Source organism: Oncorhynchus tshawytscha, linkage group LG03 (assembly GCF_018296145.1).
Source record: "Oncorhynchus tshawytscha isolate Ot180627B linkage group LG03, Otsh_v2.0, whole genome shotgun sequence".
In the NCBI taxonomy this organism is placed as follows: domain Eukaryota; kingdom Metazoa; phylum Chordata; class Actinopteri; order Salmoniformes; family Salmonidae; genus Oncorhynchus; species Oncorhynchus tshawytscha.
The window spans coordinates 60,240,167-60,264,414 of record NC_056431.1 but is presented as its reverse complement, the minus strand read 5'-3'; the positions used below and the strand labels follow the sequence as shown (position 1 = coordinate 60,264,414).

The following is a 24,248-nucleotide window of genomic DNA, read 5'->3' as shown; positions in this document are numbered from 1 at the left end:
ACAAGTAAAAATGGGGTTTATCTAATATCAATTTCCTTAATGTCTTACGACTAAAAAATCTTATTCAATCGCTTCAACAGAATCTGGATGAACCAAAAACCATGTAACATTGAAAAAAATACTGAAAGAAGCTGCAACACCAAAGAAGTTGATTGCCAAGTTCTATCAATAGTTGATTGAATCTCCACCTGATAGCTCAGAAGCAATCAAGATAAAATGGGAAACTGATTTCAAGGAAGAAATTGAAGAGAGCTATGTCACAGATATGTGGAAAATGTTCATATTTACTCGTACATCCTTATGTAACCGGTGTGAAATGGTGCTAGTGGTGTTTCAATCAGTGACGTCACTTGCTCTGAGACCTTTAAGTAGTTTTGACTCATACCTTTCAGACCATCAGAACGGTTGAATGCAAGGATTATATCCCTCGCACTCCACGCAGGTTGAGTAACAATAACAATAAAGTCATGTTAGTGACGTGACAGTGTGGGAGGATGTGCCCCTGTGGTTCATATAAAACCATACGTCAGACCACGCACTGTGTCTTATTTCTTCTCGCAAAGTTAGCTTAGCCATATTCCTCCCATTTTTCGCATCTCATCTTCCCAGGTCCCGGTAGCGTAAACTAAGCTCTGTGTGAGTTGTGTGTACTGTCAGTCTGTCAGCAACAGCCTGTGACCTGTGGGTCAGAGCATGAACAGGTCACTTTCCCTAGATAACCGTGTCTAGGAAGGCTGTTAGCCAATCCAGCTATATGACGTGAGATTTGGACTGCCTTCATGAGGCATCCCTCTACCCAGGTATTACTAGCACGCTACAAGCTAGCTACAGTTGAAGTCAGAAGTTTACAAACACCTTAGCCAAATACATTTAAACTCAGTTTTTCACAATTTCTAACATTTAATCCCAGTAAAATTCCCTGCCTTAGGTCAGAGGATCACCACTTTATTTTAAGAATGTGAAATGTCAGAATAATAGCGAAGATAATTATTTCTTTCAGCTTTTATTTCTTTCATCATATTCCCAGTGGGTCAGGAGTTTACATATGTAGCGGGTTTCTTATGTACCACAGGAAAACCAAGAAATGAAGAGCGACACCACAGCTGTCTTTTAGGCTTTTATGTTGATCTGCAATAGTATTGTGAAAAGACAGGACAGGAACACATCAGTCTCCATTGCACCATCTGACAAGTTGTTCTTTCTCTTTCAGTGTTTTCTCAGACTCACACAATCACACTCATACATAAAGCCATAATGTATACTATAAAATAATAACCAATCCTTAATACAAAGTATGTATAATCTTAATTCTTAGACAATAGAACCATACCTGCAATAGTATTGTGAAAAGACAGGACAGGAACACATCAGTCTCTAATGCACCATCTGACAAGTTGTTCTACACAGGAGCATGAAGAAAGGTAAAACACATATCCTGTCTCACATCCCCAATACATTGCCAGGTGCTTTCAGTGTTGACAGTACCAAAATACAACAACTCATGAACAAAAACACTGCAACATAAACAAGTTACAACGTGAAATCGCCTCTATTCCATTTAGACCGTAGAGAACAAAACTACATCTCCCATAATGCAACGCCAGCACCAGTCGGCAGCTCAGCGAACCGTCTGCATCACAGAAAGGCATGCTGGCTAGCAACAGCAGCACTTTTAACACTCTGTAAACTATATTAATAACAACAATAAAACTTTGAAAGTTACATGTTTCAATAGTCTCACACTTCCTTATAACAATATATACAGCACTAACCTTGGGATGATTTATTTATTTCACGTTATGGACTTCTACAAAGGAGTATTCTGCAACACATACCTTTCTCTCTCAGTGTTTTCTCATACTGAGGAGAACGGGAGCTACGGGTAGTACCAGGGTGTTAGTAGGTGACACAAACACCCAGATTAAATAAAATACATTTAATGAAACAAAACCCGAAGATGTTAACATCATTCAGCTACTGTAGCTGCCTACCTAACATCAACAGGCAGCACCAGTAGCGCAACAATTAAGAATAGAAACCAAAATAAAAGTTCCTGGCGATCATAGCGATCTGACTCCCCCCTTCTGTCTGAACTTGGAATATTCCTGTTCACGGGCTTTGGCCACTGACCCTCAACCTGGTCGTTCTGTTCTGCTTTGTGTACTATTCTAATAATTTGAAGTTTGATGGAATAACCATTTTAACTCTACTACACATACACTCAATTAGTATTTGGTAGCATTGTCTTTAAATTGTTTAACTTAGGTCAAATGTTTCAGGTAGCCTTCCACAAGCTTCCCACAATAAATTGGGTGAATTTTGGCCTATTCCTCCTGATAGAGCTGGTGTAACTGAGTCAGGTTTGTAGGAGGCTCACACACACTTTTTCAGTTCTGCCCACAAATTTTCTATAGGATTGAGGTCAAAGCTTTGTGATGGCCACTCCAATACCTTGACTTTGTTGTCCTTAAGCCATTTTGCCACAACTTTGGAAGTATGCTTGGGGTCATTGTACATTTGGAATACCCATTTGCGACCAAGCTTTAACTTCCTGACTGATGTCTTGCGATGTTGCTTCAATATATCCACGTAATTTTCCACCTCATGATGCCATCTATTTTGTGAAGTGCACCAGGCCCTCCTGCAGCAAAGCACCCCCACAACATGATGCTTCCTCCCCCGTGCTTCATGGTTCGGATGGTGTCCTTCGGTTTGCAAGCCTCCCCCTTTTTCCCCCAAACATAACAACGGTCATTATGGCCAAACAGTTCTATTTTTGTTTCATCAGACCAGAGGACATTTCTCCAAAACGTACAATCTTTGTCCCCATGTGCAGTTGCAACCCGTAGTCTGGCTTTTTCATGGCAGTTTTTGAGCAGTGGCTTCTTCCTAGCTGAGCGGCCTTTCAGGTTATGTCGATATAGGACTCGTTTTACTGTGGATATAGATACTTTAAGACTTCAGATGACATTGAAGGACTCCAAAGACCAGACCATTAGCAAGGCTGCACCTCCCCTACAAACTGGACGGAAATGGACATCATCCAAGGCTGTGCAGCAAGCAACATCAGCCCTGAGACACCAAGACATTGTGGGGAATATCCAGCATGGAAGAGGATTCTTTGGCCTGGCAGCAAGCAAACCAACGTTCCATAAGGCAACAACATCTGAACGCAGGAAGCTGGTGGTCGAGGAGGTGCGCAGACAGGAGGAGACTGCAAGAAGTGCAAAGGCTGTTTCTCTTGCTAAACAAGGGCAATGGACGCAGTGGGAAGGCCTGGAGAGGAGAAAGATCAACTGGAGTGAGCTTTGGCAAATGGAGGCAAGCAACATCAGCTTCATAATAAGAGTTGTTTATGATGTGCTTCCATCACCAAAAAACCTACATCAATATTATGGTGAGGACTCGACCTGCCCCCTCTGCCCAGCTCCAGCGACTCTCAGGCATATAATGACAGGTTGCAAGACCAGCCTCTCACAAGGCCGCTACACCTGGAGGCACAATCAGGTCCTCAAGAGCCTGGCTGCAGCACTCGAGACCAAGAGGAGTGCAACCAATTCATTACCTCCAAAAACAAGCAATCCCGTCAAAACAACAACATTCATCCGGTAGGGACAGAAAAGGCCCAAGCATCCTCCTACGAAGCCAGAAACTGGACACCTAGCCATGGCCCAGGACTGGAAGATGCTTGTCGATATTGGCCAGCAACTCATTTTTCTACCTGAGATTGCTTCTACCAACCTTAGGCCAGACATGGTACCCTGGTCCCCTACACGAAAGGCTGTGTACATCATAGAGCTCACAGTCCCGTGGGAAAACTCTGTTGAAGAGGCCTACGAGCGTAAGAAACTGCGTTACACAGAGAGCTAGGCAGACGGATGTCCACCGTAGTTATCGTTATCAGGTCTGGCTCGCCAAAGCCCCAATGTCCGGTGACTCCAGACAGATGCTGAGAAAGCTACCAGTGGTCCCCGGACTGCTTTTTGGCCCTGTGGATGAACGGGCCATCGAACACAGCTGAGTCAGGCTACACTGCTATGGATCCCACAGCCCAAAAAACAGGCATCACAGAGTCATGTCATGGGGAGGCCTGACACGGGTGAACCTGGCCGCTCTCATTCGGCCCAGCCCTATACACGCCCTTGGCCCTAACACCAGCCTAACTCAGGTGCTTGCCAGCCCCAGACAGGGATGCAGCATTTTCCTCGGTTTGCCTTCCAAGGCCAGGCATACCAGTTCATGGTATTACCCTTCGGCCTCTCCCTAGGCTCCTCGTGTCTTCACAAGATGCGTGAGCGCAGCCCTGAGCTATCTCCACTTACAGGGGATCAAGATCCTTCCTTACCCCGACGACGGGCTTATCTGCACCCCCTCTTGCAAGTGTGCAGCCGAGAGCACAGCGCTGACCGCACTGGGTCTTACCGTGAACAACGAAGAGTAACTTCACACCAAGCCAAAAGGTCACCTTTATTGGCATGGCTCTGAACTCCCGCACTATGAGGGCATATGAGTGGACATCATTATTTTTCTTCTGCAACAATTCCAGTTGAACGCGTTGGTGAGGGTACGAACGTTCCAACAATTAATGGGAATGCACGCGGCGGCCTCCATGGTGACACTGTTATGCTGTCTTTAAGACCACCGCGTGTGGTTCAATGACCTCCGCTTGGACTCCAAGCGGGACAGAAACACCCAAATCTGGGTGACAAGTGTGTGCTACTCTACTCTGCAGCCGTGGAGGAAGAGAACCTACCTGACTACAGATGCCCCTCTCGGATCAATTCTGGCAAGGCGGGAAGTAGTGATGACCTCCAGGTATTCGTAGAACCATAGTTACATTCATAACTTCCATTTCCTTTGCTCTGCAAAAGCTGCAGCTTTTGTGCAGCGATAGGTAATGATGTTTAGTGGGAGGCAGTTGTTGATGTGTTCAGAGGGTCCCTGGTTCAAGCCCAGGTTGGGCGAGGACAGGGACGGATGTGACACTGTTACATTTAGACATAAATGATTGCAACTAAAGATAATCCATAGTATTTACTACATTCCTGTCAGAATGCATGTAATGCACCCAGAAATGTCATATCTCTGTTGGAGATGCAAAAAAACCCAAAAAGGAACCCTATTACATATGCTGTGGACCTGTGACAAACTGACACCATTTTGGGTTAATGTCTGTGCTAGCACATCATTGTGTTTAGGAATCTCCATGACTATGTCTGTTGAGAAAGGTAAATATTGGTGACCAATATCAAAGAAAGTTTTGTAACCTAGGTCTAATTGCTGCACCAAAATGTATAGCTATAATTTGGAAAGCATCATACTCACCTTCAATAACAAACTGGAGGGCTGAACTATGTAGTTCACAGGAGGTTGGTGGCACCTTAATTGGGGAGGACAGGCTTAATTAATGGCTGGAGTAGAATCGGGGAAATGGTATCCAGACATTATTATGAGATGTCCTCCCCTCAGCAGCCTCCTGAGTTGTAGTTACATTCCACTAGATTCAGTGTTTTATAAGGTTGTGCAGAGAATGGATGTGTTCGATAGTCTGGAAGCCTTATTTTGACCATCTTGAGGAGGATGACATTTCTATGTGAGGGGAATTTAATGTACAGTATGTTTGTGTATTGTAAGTGGAAGCTACTGTGTATTTTTGTGTGTTCGTGGACAGGTGTGGCCATATTGTGTTGTGTATCAAGTATGGTGGTTATGTTGCATTTCTGTTTATTTGTGTTTAATTTTTTACTTTTTTGTTTGTATACAAAAAGAAAACGTGTCAGATTGTCACATTCACGAGGTTGGAGTAATAACATGTTCAGCTACTTAAGACATTGGCTAGAATCTAGGTTGTGCCTTTTAGAAATCGAGAAAATGAACAACTAAGGAAGAATGTTGCACTTATCTCATTGACCTTACAGAACCCGGTCTGGTCTGTCGAGTCTGGTTCGCGAAGCGTTCCCGGAAGTATCCTGATGTTGGTCCTCTGGGTTTAGAAACTCTGTGGTAGACTGTTCATGCTCGCTTTTCGTTACTGCTTGAGGCTATACCGCCCCCTCAATTCCATTGGTAGATTCAATGATTGGCACTTCACGCAACATCTCCGTTGGTTGGGGTGAGTAAAGATAACCAATCAAAGCTCTCAATTCATTGTTACGAGTGGTCCCACTAAAGTAGGGCATGGGGATGTGTGTGTCTGCCACATAATTAAATATTTATCTCTACTATGGTGTCTGCCACGTTGGCCTATATTACAAACTGGTATGCCCTTTGTCCCTGTATTACCCGCTATCAAAGCCAAGCAGATATATTTTTGGATCTACTCCTCCCCTTTATTTCCCTTTCCCCCTCAGGCAGCCTTATATCATATGCCATATCATGTGCTTTTGGCAAGCAGGTGCTGCCATAGCATTTGAACATTCCTTATCTATTGAGTCTCATAACAGTCACGAGGGAACGTTAGATAGACCAGGGATGAATTGTTGTTGTCAGGTTGGCAAGGAAAGTAACCTAGCAGCTGCAGGTTTAGGATGATGTCGTACACACCATGTGGTTGCTCTTAATAAGTACCAGATGAAGATGTACTTTTTGTATAAATTTTCACAAGAAGTAAAATATAATGAACTGCATTAACGGAAAAGCATTGTATCCAATTTACAGGCGATTTAAGTAGTCCTTCGGGACCCTATAATAGAGTGGACATAAAGAAAACTAAGTATATTCAGATCTTTTAACTATTTGAATAGTATGACACAAAACATAGACAAACGATTTACTGGCAAGTAAAATATGTATTCATATTTATCAAGAACATATTTAAGTATTTTACACAACCGTAGCTTTAATCAGAGGTTATGTGAATAAATATATATATTGAAATTATAGACATATCAACACATCGAGTCTGAGCATTTTGAGCACAAATTCGTTTGCTCTTCTCTTGCGGAAGGGCCGTCATCCCGGAAGCGCGTGTTTATTTGTTGAAACTTTATTAAGAACAGGCAAATCTTTACCAGTATCTAGCAATAAAGGTTCGGCTCGGGTTCTAAATTGTTATGAGCATCAATATATGCTTAAAGGGCTGCAGTGTCGACATTTCACTGTAAAGAGACATTTGCCTTGCTAGCTAGAAGTAAACAGTCACCTAACGTTAGCTTGCCAGCTACAGTATGTCCAGCGAGGCAGTCCTAACTGTTCGCTTGGTAAGGTCTTTTGAGCACCGAAATTTCAAGCCAGTTGTATTTAGTGGCGTGAATTTAGATCAAACGGTCCAGGAATTTATCCAGTTTGTGAAAAATGGTAAGTATGATTTATCTTTTTGGTAGCTAGCTAAACATTATGTAGGGTGTTCACCCATAACATTATTAATTCAAGGTTTATATAAATATGTGAATGCACTAGAACATTCAGTCAGAAAAATAATAGGCCAAACACCATGTCTCCACCATATATGGTTCAAAAGTTACCGACGATTTACTCTGAGAATTTAGTATGTTTAGAGTGAATGGAATGTCGTTAGATGCATGATCAAAAAGTGGTAACTGCTCAATATAACTCTGTGGCGCTGCTCCGCGGCTAACTTCGAACCTCAACTGACCGGCTAGTGACTGAAAACATGGCATTTTTCTAAATGAAATCCGCTATTAAAATGGTGTGTGTATATGTGTGTTATTTCCAATTAAAATGCCATAGAAGCGGCTCCTCTCAACGTAGATTGATTACGGTTACAGGCAATGAAAGTCAAGGATCACATCACAACACCAAATATGAGATGCATCCAAGAGCGATGCAGTCTAAACTAGCAATGGTTACAGCAAATTAACGTTCTTATTTCAACACTATCAAGTATATTAAAGTTATAATATTGTAGAAAAGTCTGATTAGTTGTCATTTATAATGACATAGGGCAAAGAGAATTACGTTTACATTCATTTCGAGAGCCAACCTCTACCACCCTCTTGAATTGCCCGGAATTGCCTCTTGAATTGCCGTGAGTGAACGCCCAACATTATGAAAACTATTACTCAACATTCCATCATCTGCCTTTCTGATTCCATATATGTTGATTTGTCCCTTTTTAGAAGTTAGCATGAGAGCCGGTTTACCACCCCCATTCAAGAATTTTGGCTACGGTAAGTTATGGCTGCATTTTTAGTAGTGGCTTCTGCTGCTTACTTCCAAATAGCTATGATTAGTGTGAGCAGACTGGAGCTCCGACGTTACAATTACGTTTTTAATTTAAAAAATGACTTATTTCAGCATCAAAAGAATAGCACGCAATTACAAAGAACAATGTAATTTGTAATTGCTGGCTATTCTTTGGGTGCTGAAATCCATTTTTTATAACTTAATTTTGTGACGTCTGAGTTATCGGCTACCCTACCATTGGCATTGCCCCATATGGTGCTGCCCCTAGACCAGGGGTGTCAAACTCATTCCATGGAGAGGCTGGTGTCCTGCAGGTTTTCCTTTCAATTAAGCCAGAGACAACCAGGTGTGGAGAGTTCCAGTGACCTTAATGCATCAATCAAGGGAGGAGTGAAAACCTGCAGACACTCAGCCCTCTGTGGAATGAGTTTGACACCTGTGCCATAGACATTTAATATTGATGGTAGGGTTTAGGAGTCAATTATGTTCTGAGAATGATGCCTGCAACATTTCAAGGTTATCCTTCACTAAACATTGTTGGACCCATTTGGCATGCATTCTTGATACATGCAGTATATTGATATGTCTTAACTTCTACATAATGTATCATTTGAAGACACAATGAAGATCATCCACCAGGCACATGGAGCAAAGGTATCCTCCTTGACACCTGACATATACACTCAGTAGTTATATCAATAAGCCTGTTGAATCTCTCCCATTGTCTATTCTAAATAATTGTGTTTTACTAAGCCAATCAAAATGATAAATGTCCTGTTTGCAGACAAATGAGTTGGTGATGAGTTTGGAGGATGATGACAAGCTTATTCTGCAAGATGGACTAACCCTAAGAGATGCGGGCATTGGTATAGTCATCTTGTTTTTGTACACAGGGGAAGAGTTAGATGGGGTCTTCCTGGGGCAAACCGCTATACATCTACATTATAAAGAGACTATACAGTGCCGTTGGAAATTATTCAGACCCCTTGACTATTTCCACATTTTGTTATATTACAGCCTTATTCTAAAATGGAATAATAAAAATAAAATCTGAGCCATGAGGTTGAAGCAATTGTCCTTAGAGCTCTGAGACAAGTTTGTGTCGAGGCACAGAACTGAGGAAGGGTACCAAAACATTTCTGCAGCAGTTTGGAACCACCAAAACTATTCCTAGAGCTCGCCGCCCGGCCAAACTGAGCAATCGGGGGAGAAGGGCCTTGGTTAGGGAGGTGACCAAGAACCCCATGGTCACTCTGAGCTCCAGAGTTCCTCTGTGGAGATATAAGAACCTTCCAGAAGGACAACCATCTCTGCAGCACTCCACCAATCAGATCTTTATGGTAGAGTGGCAAGATGGAAAACACTCCTCAGTAAAAGGCACATGACAGCCTGCTTGGAGTTTGCCAAAAGGCACCTGAAGGACTCTTAGACCATGAGAAACAAGATTATCCACAGAGGAACTATAACTCTGTCAGTGACCATCGTGTTCTTGGTCACCTCTCTAACCAAGGCCCTTCTCCCCCAATTGCTCAGTTTGGCCGGGCGGGGAGCTCTAGGAATAGTCCCCTTCCCTCATGAAGCTGGTTGAGAGAATGCAAAGCTGTCAAAGGCAAAGGGTGGCTACTTTGAAGAATCTCAAATATAAATTATATTTGGATTTGTTTAACACTTTTTTTTTTGGTTACTACATGATTCCATGTGTTATCTCATAGTTTTGATGTCTTCACTATTATTCAAAATATAGTAAAAAAGAAAAACCCTGGAATGAGTAGGTGTCCAAACTTTTGACTGGTACTGTATGTGTATTCGGAAAGTATTCAGACCCCTTGACTTATTTTTTTTGCAAGTGTTTTAAAAATAAAAAAGATACCTTATTTACATAAGTATTCAGACCGTTTGTGTGTATTTTATGAGTTGGAACTGCATTCAGGCAACATCCTGGTAATTAAATATTGTCAAAGTGAAGGGTCTTATTTTATTCCTGTTTTTTTGTTTCAGCAAATGAAACAGAATTGGCCTTCTTCAGGAAAGAGGATTATAAGCTCTTTAAAGCCAACCCCCAACCGGCCTGGTGGTAAGGGTGTTTACTGGCCTTCATCCCCCACGGAAGAGGGGATTCTGATCTGACATGGAGGATACACATGGATGGAAGATTGGGGGGTGACATGTGCCTTCAGACCTAAGTTTGAGTCTTTTAATTTAACATGCCATATATATATAACATGTTTTTGCCTCTTTTATACATCTCCACTGAAATGCACTTTCCATTTATTTGGTGGTGTTGAATATGATTATGGTTGTACATGGATTTTCTTTGTACTTATTAGTTTCCTGTAAGACCTATTTTATTACTGTAAACATGATTCCAAATTAAATCACTGGTTTGAAATGATTCATTTAAAAAGCTTTATTGCATAAGTACAGTGAAGTATTTTCCCCTTGCTGAGATGGGTCCAAATATGGCACATAAGCTTTTAATATTCAATAGAAAAAAGAAATGTATTCTTACCCAAGGAGAAACCACTGGCTTTGCTCATTCTAGTTTTTACAAGTAAATACGGTACTGCATTACACACACACACAAATGAATCACAAAAAGGCCCTTTTATCACAGCTATACACTGTACCAGGCAAGATGGGTCCATAGACTCCTGCTGCTTCATGCCAAGTTCTGACTCCACAGGAACCGGGATTTGTCAGGACAGGTGATGTTTTTCCACTCAATTGTCCAGTGTTGGTGATTTCGTGCCCAATGGAGCATCTTATTTTTAGCTGATCGGAGTGGAACACAGTATGGACAAGGATCGATGAATTGTGCGTTCCACGATACCTTTCTGCACACCACTTGTACTGCGCAGTTATTTGTCTGTTTTTGGTCCGCCTGTGCACGATTCTTGACATTTTCCTTCGACCTCTCATCAACGAGCTGTTTTCGCCCACAGGAATGCCGCTGACTGGGTATGTTTGGTTTGTCGCATCATTCTCAGTAAACCCTAGACATTGTCATATGTGAAAATCCCAGGAGTGAGGCTGTTTTTGAGATATTGGATCCGGCGCACCTGGCCCAGACGATCATACCACACTCAGTTGCTTAGGTTACTCGTTTTGCCCATTTTAACATTCAATCGAACTGTAACTGACTGGCTCAATGCCGTCTCCATTTTCATAAACTGGGTGGTGAGTGTATATCGCACCTTATGTGTGCGCTGAAGACACTTTCAGTTAATTGTTCATTTCCCAGGTTGACAGTAGTTTTGTGACTGATGTGTCCAGTCTCCTTACATAATGGTGTTGTTAGGACTGGAGCTGCTGTGGTAGCAAAACTCATGACTCCAATATTAGCAGGCAGTGTTTAGACTGTCCACTTTGAAGTGCTAAGACAGAGTGGCTATATAACGAATGGAACAAAAATGAACAGGGCCTGCTACCATTATAACCTATTCAGCTGTCAGATGTGGGCGTTAACAAGCAAGAACTGAGATGGAAAGATAATGGTGGAGAAATGTCAAGAGGAGTTATTTTCGTATAGAGGGAGGGGATTCTATACGTAATGCAAAGATGGGAGAACTATAAGGCCAATAGGAGTTGTTCATGTACATACAAGGAGTGACTATGTGCAATGTGAAGACGGGAAAAACTATAAAGTCAGAACTCTGTGATTAGAGAATTGTCTTTTCCATGGAAAGGCTCAACTCTGTTACATTTGTAATAAAGTCTAAATTGAATTCACAAGTTCCGGTATCTGTGCAAATATTTGACTCAAGATATTCCACAACACTGCACACAGACTGTCTGTCTGGAAGTGACAGCGCAGTAACACACAGCTGAACAACAAAGACGGACTGTATTAACTAGGTCTCTAACACTAATCCTTATACAGACTTCTGTCTATAATTTTTTTTCCTATTTCAGGGTCAAGTGCAGCTTCTCAGTTGAGGCTCAATTCAGGCACTTCTGGTTGGTAAATCTTGTCAAATAGTGAGTTTGGAGATTTGAACATCCTGAAATTGACCAGAAAGTGGTCACATCCTTCTTCACTTTACCCAAGAGAAGCTTAGAGGTCTAGTCAAATATGAAATGTCTTACTATGAGACTCAGTGAAAGTGATACATATTTCTGTTCATGTTTCTTAACCCAGTTAAACAAAGCGCGTACATCATTTATCATAACAGAAGGTAGTTGTATATTGGACTTGTGAGGTAACCTTTCAGTATTTCAGTTTCTAGAAAAATAGTAACACTTTTCTTGAGTTTGTTTCTTATTTGGATTTAAAAATTAAGTTGCATTAAAAAGTGCCATAGTGTGTGTCAGACAAAATACGTACAACGAACCATCCCTTTCATCAGAGCTAGAAAATGAGTCTCTACTTGATTGGACCGTCACACATCACCACTTAAGTCCCTGGGCAGCACGCCATTGGCGGTGTCCTCTTGGGTCTGAGGAGGGTGGTGGCATGGACTCTCCCAGCCTCGACGTATCTTTGCCAGTCTGAACGCCAGGCAGGGCAGTGCCAGGAAGAGCCGACCCACCAGGACCAGACAGGGCAGGATCAGTGCCAGCAGGTATGTGGGGGGCATGTAGTAAGGGTAAGCATATGAGAAGAAAGCAAAGTCCCAGCTGAAGAAGAGGGTGTGCATGATGGAGAGAGTCAAGGCAGCGTACCCCAATCCTGACTGGAGACAGATGACAGAAAACCGCTCAAAATGTTGCAATAAACTACGGGTGCATACAAAAGTGTCAAGTATCGTGCTGTTAGCTACTCACCTGTACAAAAGTGTCAAGTATCGTGCTGTTAGCTACTCACCTGTACAAAAGTGAACTCTCTCCAACTGAGAGCGTTACCCACCGAGGGTAGAGATGTGATGGCCAGAAGAGTCAGAACACCAAGTCCCAGAATGCCAGAGGACAGATAAAAGTCCGATCTCCACACCTGAGGCTCCTCCCAGGAATGCTCCACTCCCGCCTTCACCTGAAGGGGCACAAAGACCGGTTAGTGGAAAACCAAATGATTCGCTGATGCAGTTAAAAGCATTAAAACACTGGGAGACTGTGAGAAAAGTGTGAGAGGAACACTTCATCTGTGGATCAACTAATGAGCGTGCACTGCCTTCTCCCACTTGTGAACAACGCTCTATGGGTGAGCTGGATGCGTGAGAGCATCCTGCCCCCAAGAAGCAGCTCTTAACGGAGTCAGTCTGTTAATTAGGCCTCAGCCACACTCTGTCACGTCTAGTTCACACTCATAGAGAGTTCAAAATGCAGCCCTGGCCTACTGCTCCACAGCAGTGACATCACCAACCACGGTTGGTAACATTTTATTTGGATAGTCCCCTACTGATGGATTATAGATGTTGAACTGACTACGAGTTCAACCTGTTCAACTGACTCCAACCACTCACCTGTCTGTACGCTGCATCCAGCAGCCTGTATTGGGAAGCCTTGCGCAGGGTCAGACACATACTGTAGACCGCATGCAGCCCGGCACATAGGAAGCTCAGCAGGCCTAGCTGTTTGCGTCTCCCCATCCAGTGGTCCAGCCAGCCGGGGAAGTGGCTGTACTTTGTTCCCCGGACCAGCTGCAGTGCGGCAGCCCACAGTCCCGGGAGGTAGACCAGCGCCAGGATCACCAGGGCCACTGCTGGCAGCGTCTCGTTCACCGTCTCCAGGGGTAGCTGGTAGAAGTTGTTTTGCCCCCGGGACAGATAGGGCATGAGAACACCACGCAGGAAGTTGTAGCCGTAGAAGAAAAGGATGAGGAGGAAGGTGACCATTAGGGGGCCGCCCCAGGATGGGAAGAGGCGCAGGGGGGCGTCCTCAACGTGCCTAGAGCTAGCAAGGCCTCCCATGTCCACCGCCAGGAAACTCATACAGCGAGCCAGCTGGATCACAGTTCTCTTGGCCTCAGGACAGTCACTGCTGATCAGGACCTGGGAGGGGCAGGGGGGAGAGGACTGATTAGGAGAAATGGAGGCTCACATTGTGTGGGTGAGTGCCTGTCAGTGTGCTAAGTCTATAACTACATACAGTGGCAATAAGAAGTATGTGAACCCTTTGGAATTACCTGGATTTCTGCATAAATTGGTCATCACATTTGATCTGACCTTCATCTAAGTCACAACAATAGACAAACATAGTGTGCTTAAACCAATAACACACACACTATTGTATTTTTCTTGTCTGTATTGAATACATATTTTAAACATTCATACAGTGTAGGTTGGGAAAAGTATGTGAACCCCTAAGCTAATGACTTCTCCAAAAGCTAATTGGAGTCGGGGGTCAGCTAACCTGGAGTCCAACCAATGAGACGAGATTAGAGATGTTGTTAGAGCTACCTTGCCCTATAAAAAAACACTCACAAAAAGCATTGCCTGATTGCTATTCACAAGAAGCATTGCCTGATGTGAACCATGCCTCGAACAAAACAGATCTCAGAAGACTTGCATAAAGCTGGAAAGGGTTACAAAAGTATCTCTCAAAGCCTTGATGTTCATCAGTCCACGGTAGGACAAATTGTCTGTAAATGGAGAAAGCTCAGCACTGTAGCTACTCTCCCTAGGAATGGCCGTCCTGCAAAGATGACTGCAAGAGCACAGCGCAGAATTCTCAATGAGGTTAAAAATAATCCTAGAGTGTCAGCTAAAGACTTACAGAAATCTCTGGAACATGCTAACATTTCTGTTGACGAGTCTACAATATGTAAAACACTAAACAAGAATGGTGTTCATGGGAGGTCACTACGGAAGAAGTCACTGCTGTCCAAAAAACCTATTGCTGCACATCTGAAGTTTGCAAAAGAACACCTGGATGTTCCAGCGAGCTACTTGCAAAATATTCTGTGGATAGATTAAACTACAGTTGAGTTGTTTGGAAGGAACACACAATACTATGTGTGGAGAAAAAAAGGCAGAGCACACCAACATCAAAACTCATACCAACTGTAAAGTACGGTGGAGGGAGCATCATGGTTTGGGGCTGCTTTGCTGCCTGAGGGCCTGGAGAGCTTGATATCATCGACGGAAAAATGAATTCCCAAGTTTATCAAGACATTTTGCAGGAGAATGTTGAGCTTCAATTGGCAGACGGATAGCCTAACAGAAGTTGGGTGATGCAACTGGACAACGACCCAAAACACAGACGTAAATCAACAACAGAATGGCTTCAACAGAAGAAAATACGCCTCCTGGAGTGGCCCAGTCAGAGTCCTGACCTCAACCCGATTGAGATGCTGTAGCATGACCTCAAGAGAACAGTTCACACCAGACATCCCAAGAATATTGCTGAACTGAAACAGTTTTGTAAAGAGGAACTTCTCCTGACCTTGCAGGTCTGATCCGCAACTACAGAAAACGTTTGGTTGAGATTATTGCTGCCAAAGGAGGGTCAAACAGTTATTAAGGGTTCAAATACTTTTCCCACCCTGCACTGTGAATGTTTACATGGCGGGTTCAATAAAGACATGAACATGTATAATTGTTTGTGTGTTATTAGTTTAAGCAGACTGTGTTCGTCTATTATTGTTACCTAGATGAAGATCTGTTCAAATTTGATGACCAATTTATGCAGAAATCCAGGTATTTCCAAATGGTTCACATTCTTTTTCTTGCCACTTTATACAATGTGTGGAGTTGTATGTACAGTATATACATGATTACTCTCTTACCTGCCTGCTGCCGTCATGAGCTCCAGTCTGTAGGGCCCAGGCTGAGACCACATTGAAGCCCTTCACCACTCTGCTCTCTGGGAACAGCTCTGCCAGCCTCTCAGCGTTAGATGGCTCTCCACTGTTAAGCTTGGTGGCATTGCTCACATCCACCAGCACCTTCCCAGCCAGCACATCCCTCAACCCCACCAGGGTGTGGTAGTGTTCAGGGTAGAGTGCAGCAAAGACAACTTTCTCTGTGCCAACCATCGCCTCCCGCTGTGTGAGAAGCTGAACCCCATCAGGAAACTGTCCGGTGGCTATATGCTTTGGGTCACGGCTGCCGACCACTACCCTATAACCACAGGCAACTAATCGCACAGCCAGGGAGCGGGAGTAATCACCTGAGCCTAGGATGCCCACTGTGGGGTTACCCGGGTCACAGGGCAGGGATTCCTCTGGGGTGTCAAATGAGTTGGACAGCAGGGGTGTCCTCATGTCGCCAAGAGGCATGTTGGACCTGTAGAGCTGGAAGAGGCGTTGAGGCTGTTATTACATACTATTAATATTACACATTGTAATTACATAGTTTTTTCATATATTCATAGTAACTATATTAAGTTCAACTATGGCACTATAATGCAAACAACAGCCATATCCACATGAAATAGCCATATCATTCTTGGAGCATTTCACATTATGCTACACTCACATTAACATCTGCTAACCATGTGTATGTGACAAATAATATTTGATTTGACAAATTGAATATATGAGTACTACTTGTAGCCTACATCTCTGCTGTAATACTACCACTAAATTCTGGAATGGCCTTACATTTTCATCATGCAACCATTCAAATATCACATGCCCTTTTCCCTGTCCAAATATCAAATGATGTAGTGTCCTCTGCTAACTACACAACATCAAATCAAAGTTTATTTGTCACGTGCGCCGAATACAACAGGTGTATGCAACAGTGAAATGCTTACTTACAGGCTCTAACCAATAGTGCAAAAAAAGGTATTAGGTGAACAATAGGTATGTAGGTAAAGAAATAAAACAACAGTAAAAAGACAGGCTATATACAGTAGCGAGGCTATAAATGTAGCGAGGCTACATACAGACACCGGTTAGTCAGGCTGATTGAGGTAGTATGTACATGTAGATATGGTTTAAGTGACTATGCATATATGATGAACAGAGTAGCAGTAGCGTAAAAGAGGGGTTGGTGGGTGGCAGGACACAATGCAGATAGCCCGGTTAGCCAATGTGCGGGAGCACTGGTTGGTCGGCCCAATTGAGGTAGTATGTACATGAACATATAGTTAAAGTGACTATGCATATATGATAAACAGAGAGTAGCAGCAGTGTAAAAAGAGGGGTGGGTGGAGGGGCACACAATGCAAATAGTCCAGGTAGCCATTTGATTACCTGTTCAGGAGTCTTATGGCTTGGGGGTAATAACTGTTGAGAAGCCTTTTTGTCCTAGACTTGGCACTTCGGTACCGCTTGCCATGCGGTAGAAGAGAGAACAGTCTATGACTGAGGTGGCTGGGTTCTTTGACAATTTTTAGGGCCTTCCTCTGACACCGCCTGGTGTAGAGGTCCTGGATGGCAGGCAGCTTAGCCCCAGTGATGTACTGGGCCGTACGCACTACCCTCTGTAGTGCCTTGCAGTCGGAGGCCGAGCAATTGCCGTACCAGGCAGTGATGCAACCAGCAACCATGCTCTCGATGTTGCAGCTGTAGAACCTTTTGAGGATCTCAGGACCCATGCCAAATCTTTTTAGTTTCCTGAGGGGGAATAGGCTTTGTCATGCCCTCTTCATGACTGTCTTGGTTTGTTTGGACCATTCTAGTTTGTTGTTGATGTGGACACCAAGGAACTTGAAGCTCTCGACCTGCTCCACTACAGCCCCATCGATGAGAATGGGGGCGTGCTCGGTCCTCCGTTTTCTGTAGTCCACAATCATCTCCTTAGTCTTGGTTACGTTGAGGGATAGGTTGCTATTCTGGCACCACCTGGCCAGGTCCCTGACCTCCTCTCTATAGGCTGTCTCGTCGTTGTCGGTGATCAGGCCTACCACTGTTGTGTCGTCTGCAAACTTAATGATGGTGTTGGAGTCGTGCCTGGACATGCAGTTGTGGGTGAACAGGGAATACAGGAGGGGACTGAGCACGCACCCCTGGGTAGCTCCAGTGTTGAGGATCAGTGTGGCAGATGTGTTGCTACCTACCCTCACCACCTGGTGGAGGCCTGTCAGGAAGTCCAGGATCCAGTTGCAGAGGGAGGTGTTTAGTCCCAGGATCCTTAGCTTAGTGATGAGCTTTGAGGGTACTATGGTGTTGAACACTGAGCTGTAATCAATGAATAGCATTCTCACGTAAGTGTTCCTTTTGTCCAGGTGGGAAAGGACAGTCTGGAGTGCAATAGAGATTGTATCATCTGTGGATCTGTTTGGGCGGTGTGCAAATGGGAGTGGTTCTAGGGTTTCTGGGATAATGGTGTTGATGTGAGCCATTACCAACCTTTCAAAGCACTTCATGGCTATGGACGTGAGTGCTACGCGTCTGTAGTCATTTAGGCAGGTTGCTTTTGTGTTCTTGGGCACAGGGAATATGGTGGTCTGCTTGAAACATGTTGGTATTACAGACTCAATCAGGGACATGTTGAAAATGTCAGTGAAGACACCTGCCAGTTGGTCAGAACATGCCCGGACCACACGTCCTGGTAATCCATCTGGCCCCTCAGCCTTGTGTATGTTGACCTGTTTAAAGGTCTTACTCACGTCGGCTACGGAGAGTGTGATCACACCGTCGTCCGGAACAGCTGATACTCTCATGCATGCCTCAGTGTTGCTTGCCTCGAAGCGAGCAAAGAAGTGATTTGGCTCGTGTCACTGGTCAGCTCGCGGCTGTGCTTCTCTTTGTAATCTTTAATAGTTTGCAAGCCCTGCCACATAAGACGAGCGTTGGAGCCGGTGTAGTATGATTCAATCTTAGTCCCATATTGACGCTTTGCCTGTTTGATGGTTCTTCGCAGGATATCTTGTAAGTTTCCGGGTTAGAGTCCCGCACCTTGAAGGCGGCAGCTCTACCCTTTAGCTCAGTGCGAATGTTGCCTGTAATCCATGGCTTCTGGTTAACTGATGTGGTGTACTCCTCAATGCCATCGGAAGAGTCCCGGAACATGTTCCAGTCTGTGCTAGCAAAACAGTCCTGTAGTTTAGCATCTGCTTCATCTGACCACTTTTTTATAGACTGAGGCCAAAACTATGTGGACACCTGATTGTCGAACATCTCATTCCAAAATCATGACCATTAATATGGAGTTAGTCTCCCCTTTGCTGCTATAACAGCCTCCACTCTTCTGGGAAGGCTTTCCATTATATGTTGCAACACTGCTGTGGGGACTTTATTCCATTCAGCCACAAGAGCATTAGTGAGGTTGGGCACTGATGTTGGGCGATTAGTTCTGGCTCAGTCGGCGTTCCAATTAATTCCAAAGGTGTTTGATGGGGTTGAGGTCAGGGCTCTGTGCAGGTGTAACGATTGTGAAATAGCTAGCTAGTTAGCGGTGGTGCGCGCTAAATAGCATTTCAGTCGGTGACGTCACTTGCTCTGAGACCTTGAAGTAGTGTTTCCCCTTGCTCTGTAAGGGCTGCGGCTTTTGTGGAGCGATGGGTAACGATGCTTCGTGGGTGACTGTTGTTGACGTGTGCAGAGGGTCCCTGGTTCGCGCCCGGGTATGGGCGAGGGGACGGTCTAAAGTTATACTGTTACACAGGCCAGTCAAGTCCTTCCACACCGATCTAGACAAACCATTTCTGTATGGAACTCGCTTTGTGCACGGGGGCATTGTCATGCTGAAACAGGAAAGGGCCTTCGCCAAACTGTCATTGTGTGCTGTAGCATTACAATTCCCCTTCACTGGAACTAAGGGGCTTCGCCCGAACCATGAAAATCAGCCTCAGACCATTATTCCTCCTCCACCATGCTTGTGAGGCCTACCACTTCGCGGCTGAGCCATTGTTGTTCCTAGACTTTTCCACTTCACAATAACAGCATTTACAGTTGACCAGGGCAGCTCTTGCAGGGCAGAAATTCAACGAAGTGACTTGTTGGAAAGGTGGCATCCTACAACGGTGCCACGTTGAAAGTCATGGAGCTCTTCAGTAAGGCCATTCTACTGCCAATGTTTGTCTATAGAGATTGCATGGCTGTGTGCTTGATTTTATACGCCTGTCAGCAACGGGTGTGGCTGAAATAGCCGAATCCACTTATTTGAAGGTGTCCACATACTTATGTGTAAGAAATGCATTTATTTAACACTGCCAAACAGCACGACAAGCAGTGGCGACTTGTCATTCAGAGCAGAGTCACACCTGTTTTGAGCCCTGCATTTTTGTATGTTTTTGGGGGGAGGGGGCCCTTCCTGTTTTGCATGTTATTTTGGCATTAAACGCTAGCCGTCATCATCATGAATCAATGAATCAAGTCGAAAATCTACTGGCAAATACTTTTTAATCCTTGTCATATGAAGAGAAATTATAGATAAAATGTATTGGGGCTCATTGGCCATCGGACATAAACATTGGAAATGTTGGAAATCTCAAATTCAACAATGAGTAGTTTGGAAGGAATCAGTGGCTAACTGCAATTATTACAAAGCAATCATTAGCCTGCTATTCAGTGGAGTGGCTGTGCGGTGGAGTGGCTCTTTTCCTAGTTTTAAAATGATAAACATTCAACATTGGCCATGCTGTCAATGAAGCATGATTTGTGCCGCGCTCAAAACAACTTAACTCTGAACTGGAAAATCAGACTTTTGTGAGTTCAAGACAATTGGAAACTCGGGGAAAAACGTTTTGAACTTTCATCCAACTCGGAATTGTACATTCGGAACCGGCCTCTTTCTAGAGCTACAACCTGAACATTACTGACGTCATTATGATTCTACCATTTCTTCCCCTGAGTTCCCAGTTGTCTTGAAAGCACCATAAATCCAGAGAATGCCAGACATTGATGACAAAGTTTGATGATCAAATTTGCCCACGAAGGACCGCCAAGCAACCTTCCTGTTCAAGTGAGCACAGCACAACAAGGTGAGTATAATGTCTTGTATGCTGCTGCATAAATGATGTAATATGCCAGGGAGATATGTATACTAAGTGTATGTTGTGTAGTAAGCTTTTAGTAGCCCATGTGCCTCACCCTAATAATTTGGTCTATTTTCCCCTCTTAATTTTGCCTACTGTTCTGACTTGGTGGTGCACATGTAGCCTATAACCTGTTTAAGAGAAATGTAATCATTGAAAATTGTAAGCGCTTTCATTGTTTACATGCTACCTTTATTTATCCTATGGTTCTGACTTGGTGTACAGGGAGAACACTGTAAGAATGGCCCATGTTCTGAATTCTGTTGTTGTACATTTCAAAAGTGCTGAACAATAGTTATATTTACTACATCTGTCCTAGCTCGCTCATTAATGTCTTAATCGAAATGACAGATTGCCTCTTTTCTGCTTATCGTCCACTTATGCCATAGTTTGTACATCAATTGTCAGTAGAAACCACACTTGTTTAACCCTCCTGCTGTGTTCCAGTCGAATTGGACGATTTAAAGTTCTCTCTCTGAAAAATGTAGTTAATTTAATTGTTATATGGTTTCAAGACTTTGTCCACACAGGGCATCTGAACACACAAAACACATTTGGATGATTTTCATAAAATTTGGGGTGTTTTATTTAACCTTTGTATACCTATGGTGTTCCCAGTCATTAGATGGGTGAGACTACAATTAGTGTATAAAATTGAGTTCTGGCACATGCCCATTCATCAGATGGACACACTTCTCCTCCCAGCCCCCACATGGATGTGTTTGAGCACACACACACTACCCTTCTTGGCTTCCATGGCAACCCCCACGGGAACCTTTTCCCAATAGAATCTTTCCCCCAGGGAAACACACCTATGGCATTCTCACAAGCAATCACAACATTGTTTCAACAATATATAGAACTTTTCTTGCAGCTATTGTATATAAAGCTTTTTTGGGGGTCTTGCTCACAATTCATTCTGTGGCAACACAATGACCAAACGATATACTGTATGTGAGGCTCTTGATCATATCTTTGATCATGACACTGGAGAAGAGGAGAGTCCTTGTTAAACTTGGACACAAAGTAGTCTGTGATAAATATCACAATATGTTTCATCTGAGAATTTGTTAAAGTCAAAATAGTCCATACATTATGTGTTTCTTTTACTCAAAAACGAGTTGTATGAGCTCAGGTCAATGAGGCCTACAGGCCATAAATAGCCAATAGAAGTTGTAATGTTCTTGTAAACTTGTAATGTTCACACGAACTTAAGTTTATAAAAAATAAAAAGATCATATATTTATTATTATGGATTTATAATCAGCTATAATTGGGCGGCAATTTGGACCGGGAACACAGAATTAATTAACATGAAACGAACACAACAGGAGGATTAACCAAGTCAGACATATCAGTTATGTTTTTTAAAAGGCCGTAAAAGAGACAGAATGAATTCTTTCGCTGCAAGACAAGGCTCCGTTGATAGCCAGGTGTAGCAGTTGTGAGGTTTTGGGACTCTGCTGTTGGGACAGCTTTATGTAGGCTCTAACAGTTTGTGGGAAACATTTGTCACCATTATAGTGCAATTCATGTATTGTTTAGTGTTGTTTTGGGATGTGTAGTGGCTTTGCTGGAATTGCATCCCACATGTTGTTTTTTGCCCCACCAAGATTTCCATTCTAAAATCGCCACTGACGACAAGGGAATAATATCATAAGTATTTTATGCCAATAGTTTGTTATTCGAGGCGCATATTCATTGCACTTACGTGTGTTGTTTATGAAGCAGAATCCGTCATATGCCTTGCAGATGCCGAACTGCGTTACAACAAGACGCTGCCCACATCGCTCCGCCCGTCTGTGTCTGTGTACGGAAGATAACTATGGCCGTGCAGAACACCCGTGCAACATGCAGTTCCTTGTGATCCGATTAGACAGATAATATACACAGAATATAATAATAGCTAAGCGGTTTCATAGTATATTATGAAATTAGCTGTTGTGTAAAATGTGCCATGCAAAAACACACTGGTATATGATACGAAAGGTTGCTGTATCTTTATTGGACTTTCAGTCACATAATTCGTCATTTAAAAAATATGTATATAAAATTATATTTCTATTTATAATATTATGTCATAAAGTTGTTACATACGCGGTTTGTACAATTGTGCGCACTTACTAACGCAGGAAAGTAAAAACAATTTCTGTGCAACAGATTACAGACTTTTCCCGACAGGTGTCACTGTTGAACTGTGCTTGGACAGAGTCAGAGAGAGGTGACTGAGGTGCCTTACCAAACGTTGGAGGTGCTGCTCACTTTGAGATGTTTTCTAAATCAAAACTGTAGTGTACTTATGAAATAAGTCCATGTCCCAGGCAACCTGTTATGCAGATCCATATGATTCAATCCAAAGAGAATGGTAAAGATAAGCAGTGCAAATTCAGGATTTGATTCAGCTCTGATCTTTTCTATTCATTTGAGGTTTAGGCAGAAATACCATACCAATGACATGGGATGTGAATTCAACTTATTACTTTAAGGTCAGAAAAAAAACGTGTTGGGGACTGGAAGGAGACTCCCACATGGCTGACATCGGTTCCTGTCCTGGGGTGTGTGTTGGGGTTAGGCGGGTTACCTGTCACTCTGCTGAGCATTGTGGGCTCTGTGGAGTAGAGGTGCCAAAGTCACCCCGAGGAGGGCAGAGAAGTCTCCCTCTCATAACTCAGGTCACAGCTCTGACACCTAACTACCTAATTAGGCATCATCTACAATATCCCTTTGCAGTTTAAGCATGCCAATACACACACACACACACACACCAACCTACCTACCTGTATTGGAGCTTTCTGACTTTCATGGTCATCTGAGATAGTCATCGCCATAAGATGCTTATATGTAGAGTATAGCCAATTATGCACAGATGGTACACTATATACACAAAAGTATGTGGACAAATTAGTGGATTTGGCTATTTCAGCCACACCCGTTGCTGACAGGTGTATAACATTGAACACACAGCCATGCAATCTCCATGACAAACATTGGCAGCAGAATGGCCTTACTGAAGAGCTTAGTGACTTTCAACGGGGCACTGTCATAGGATGCCACCTTTCCAACAAATCACTTCATCAAATTTCTGCCCTGCTAGAGCTGCCCCAGTCCACTGTAAATGCTTTCATCGTGAAGTGGAAACCTCTAGGAGCAAGAACGGATCAGCCGCAAAGTGGTAGGCCACACAAGCTCACAGAACATCAGAACATCAGCACAAGAACGGTTCGCCAGCTTCATGAAATTGGTTTCCATGGCTGAGCAGCCGCACACAAGCCTAAGATCAACATGAGACCTGGCCAAGA

At 43.5% G+C, this 24,248-nt stretch overlaps 2 protein-coding genes across 2 annotated transcripts; one reads left to right on the top strand and one right to left on the bottom strand.

Annotated features, from left to right (window-relative positions):
- The first annotated feature begins 6,925 nt into the window (after window positions 1-6,925).
- lg03h2orf76 (linkage group 03 C2orf76 homolog) lies at window positions 6,926-10,537 on the top strand. The gene is made up of 5 exons (XM_024408611.2): window positions 6,926-7,296; window positions 8,079-8,129; window positions 8,762-8,799; window positions 8,930-9,011; window positions 10,144-10,537. Exons 1-5 carry the CDS (start codon window positions 7,167-7,169, stop codon window positions 10,221-10,223), a joined length of 381 nt encoding a protein of 126 aa, XP_024264379.1. The 5' UTR covers window positions 6,926-7,166; the 3' UTR covers window positions 10,224-10,537.
- On the bottom strand, window positions 10,538-22,777 carry steap3 (STEAP family member 3, metalloreductase). The gene is made up of 5 exons (XM_024408600.2): window positions 22,661-22,777; window positions 15,809-16,315; window positions 13,545-14,072; window positions 12,950-13,114; window positions 10,538-12,818 (listed from the first exon to the last, which is right to left on the bottom strand). Exons 2-5 carry the CDS (start codon window positions 16,298-16,300, stop codon window positions 12,525-12,527), a joined length of 1,479 nt encoding a protein of 492 aa, XP_024264368.1. The 5' UTR covers window positions 16,301-16,315; window positions 22,661-22,777; the 3' UTR covers window positions 10,538-12,524.
- Between the last annotated feature and the right edge of the window lie 1,471 nt (window positions 22,778-24,248).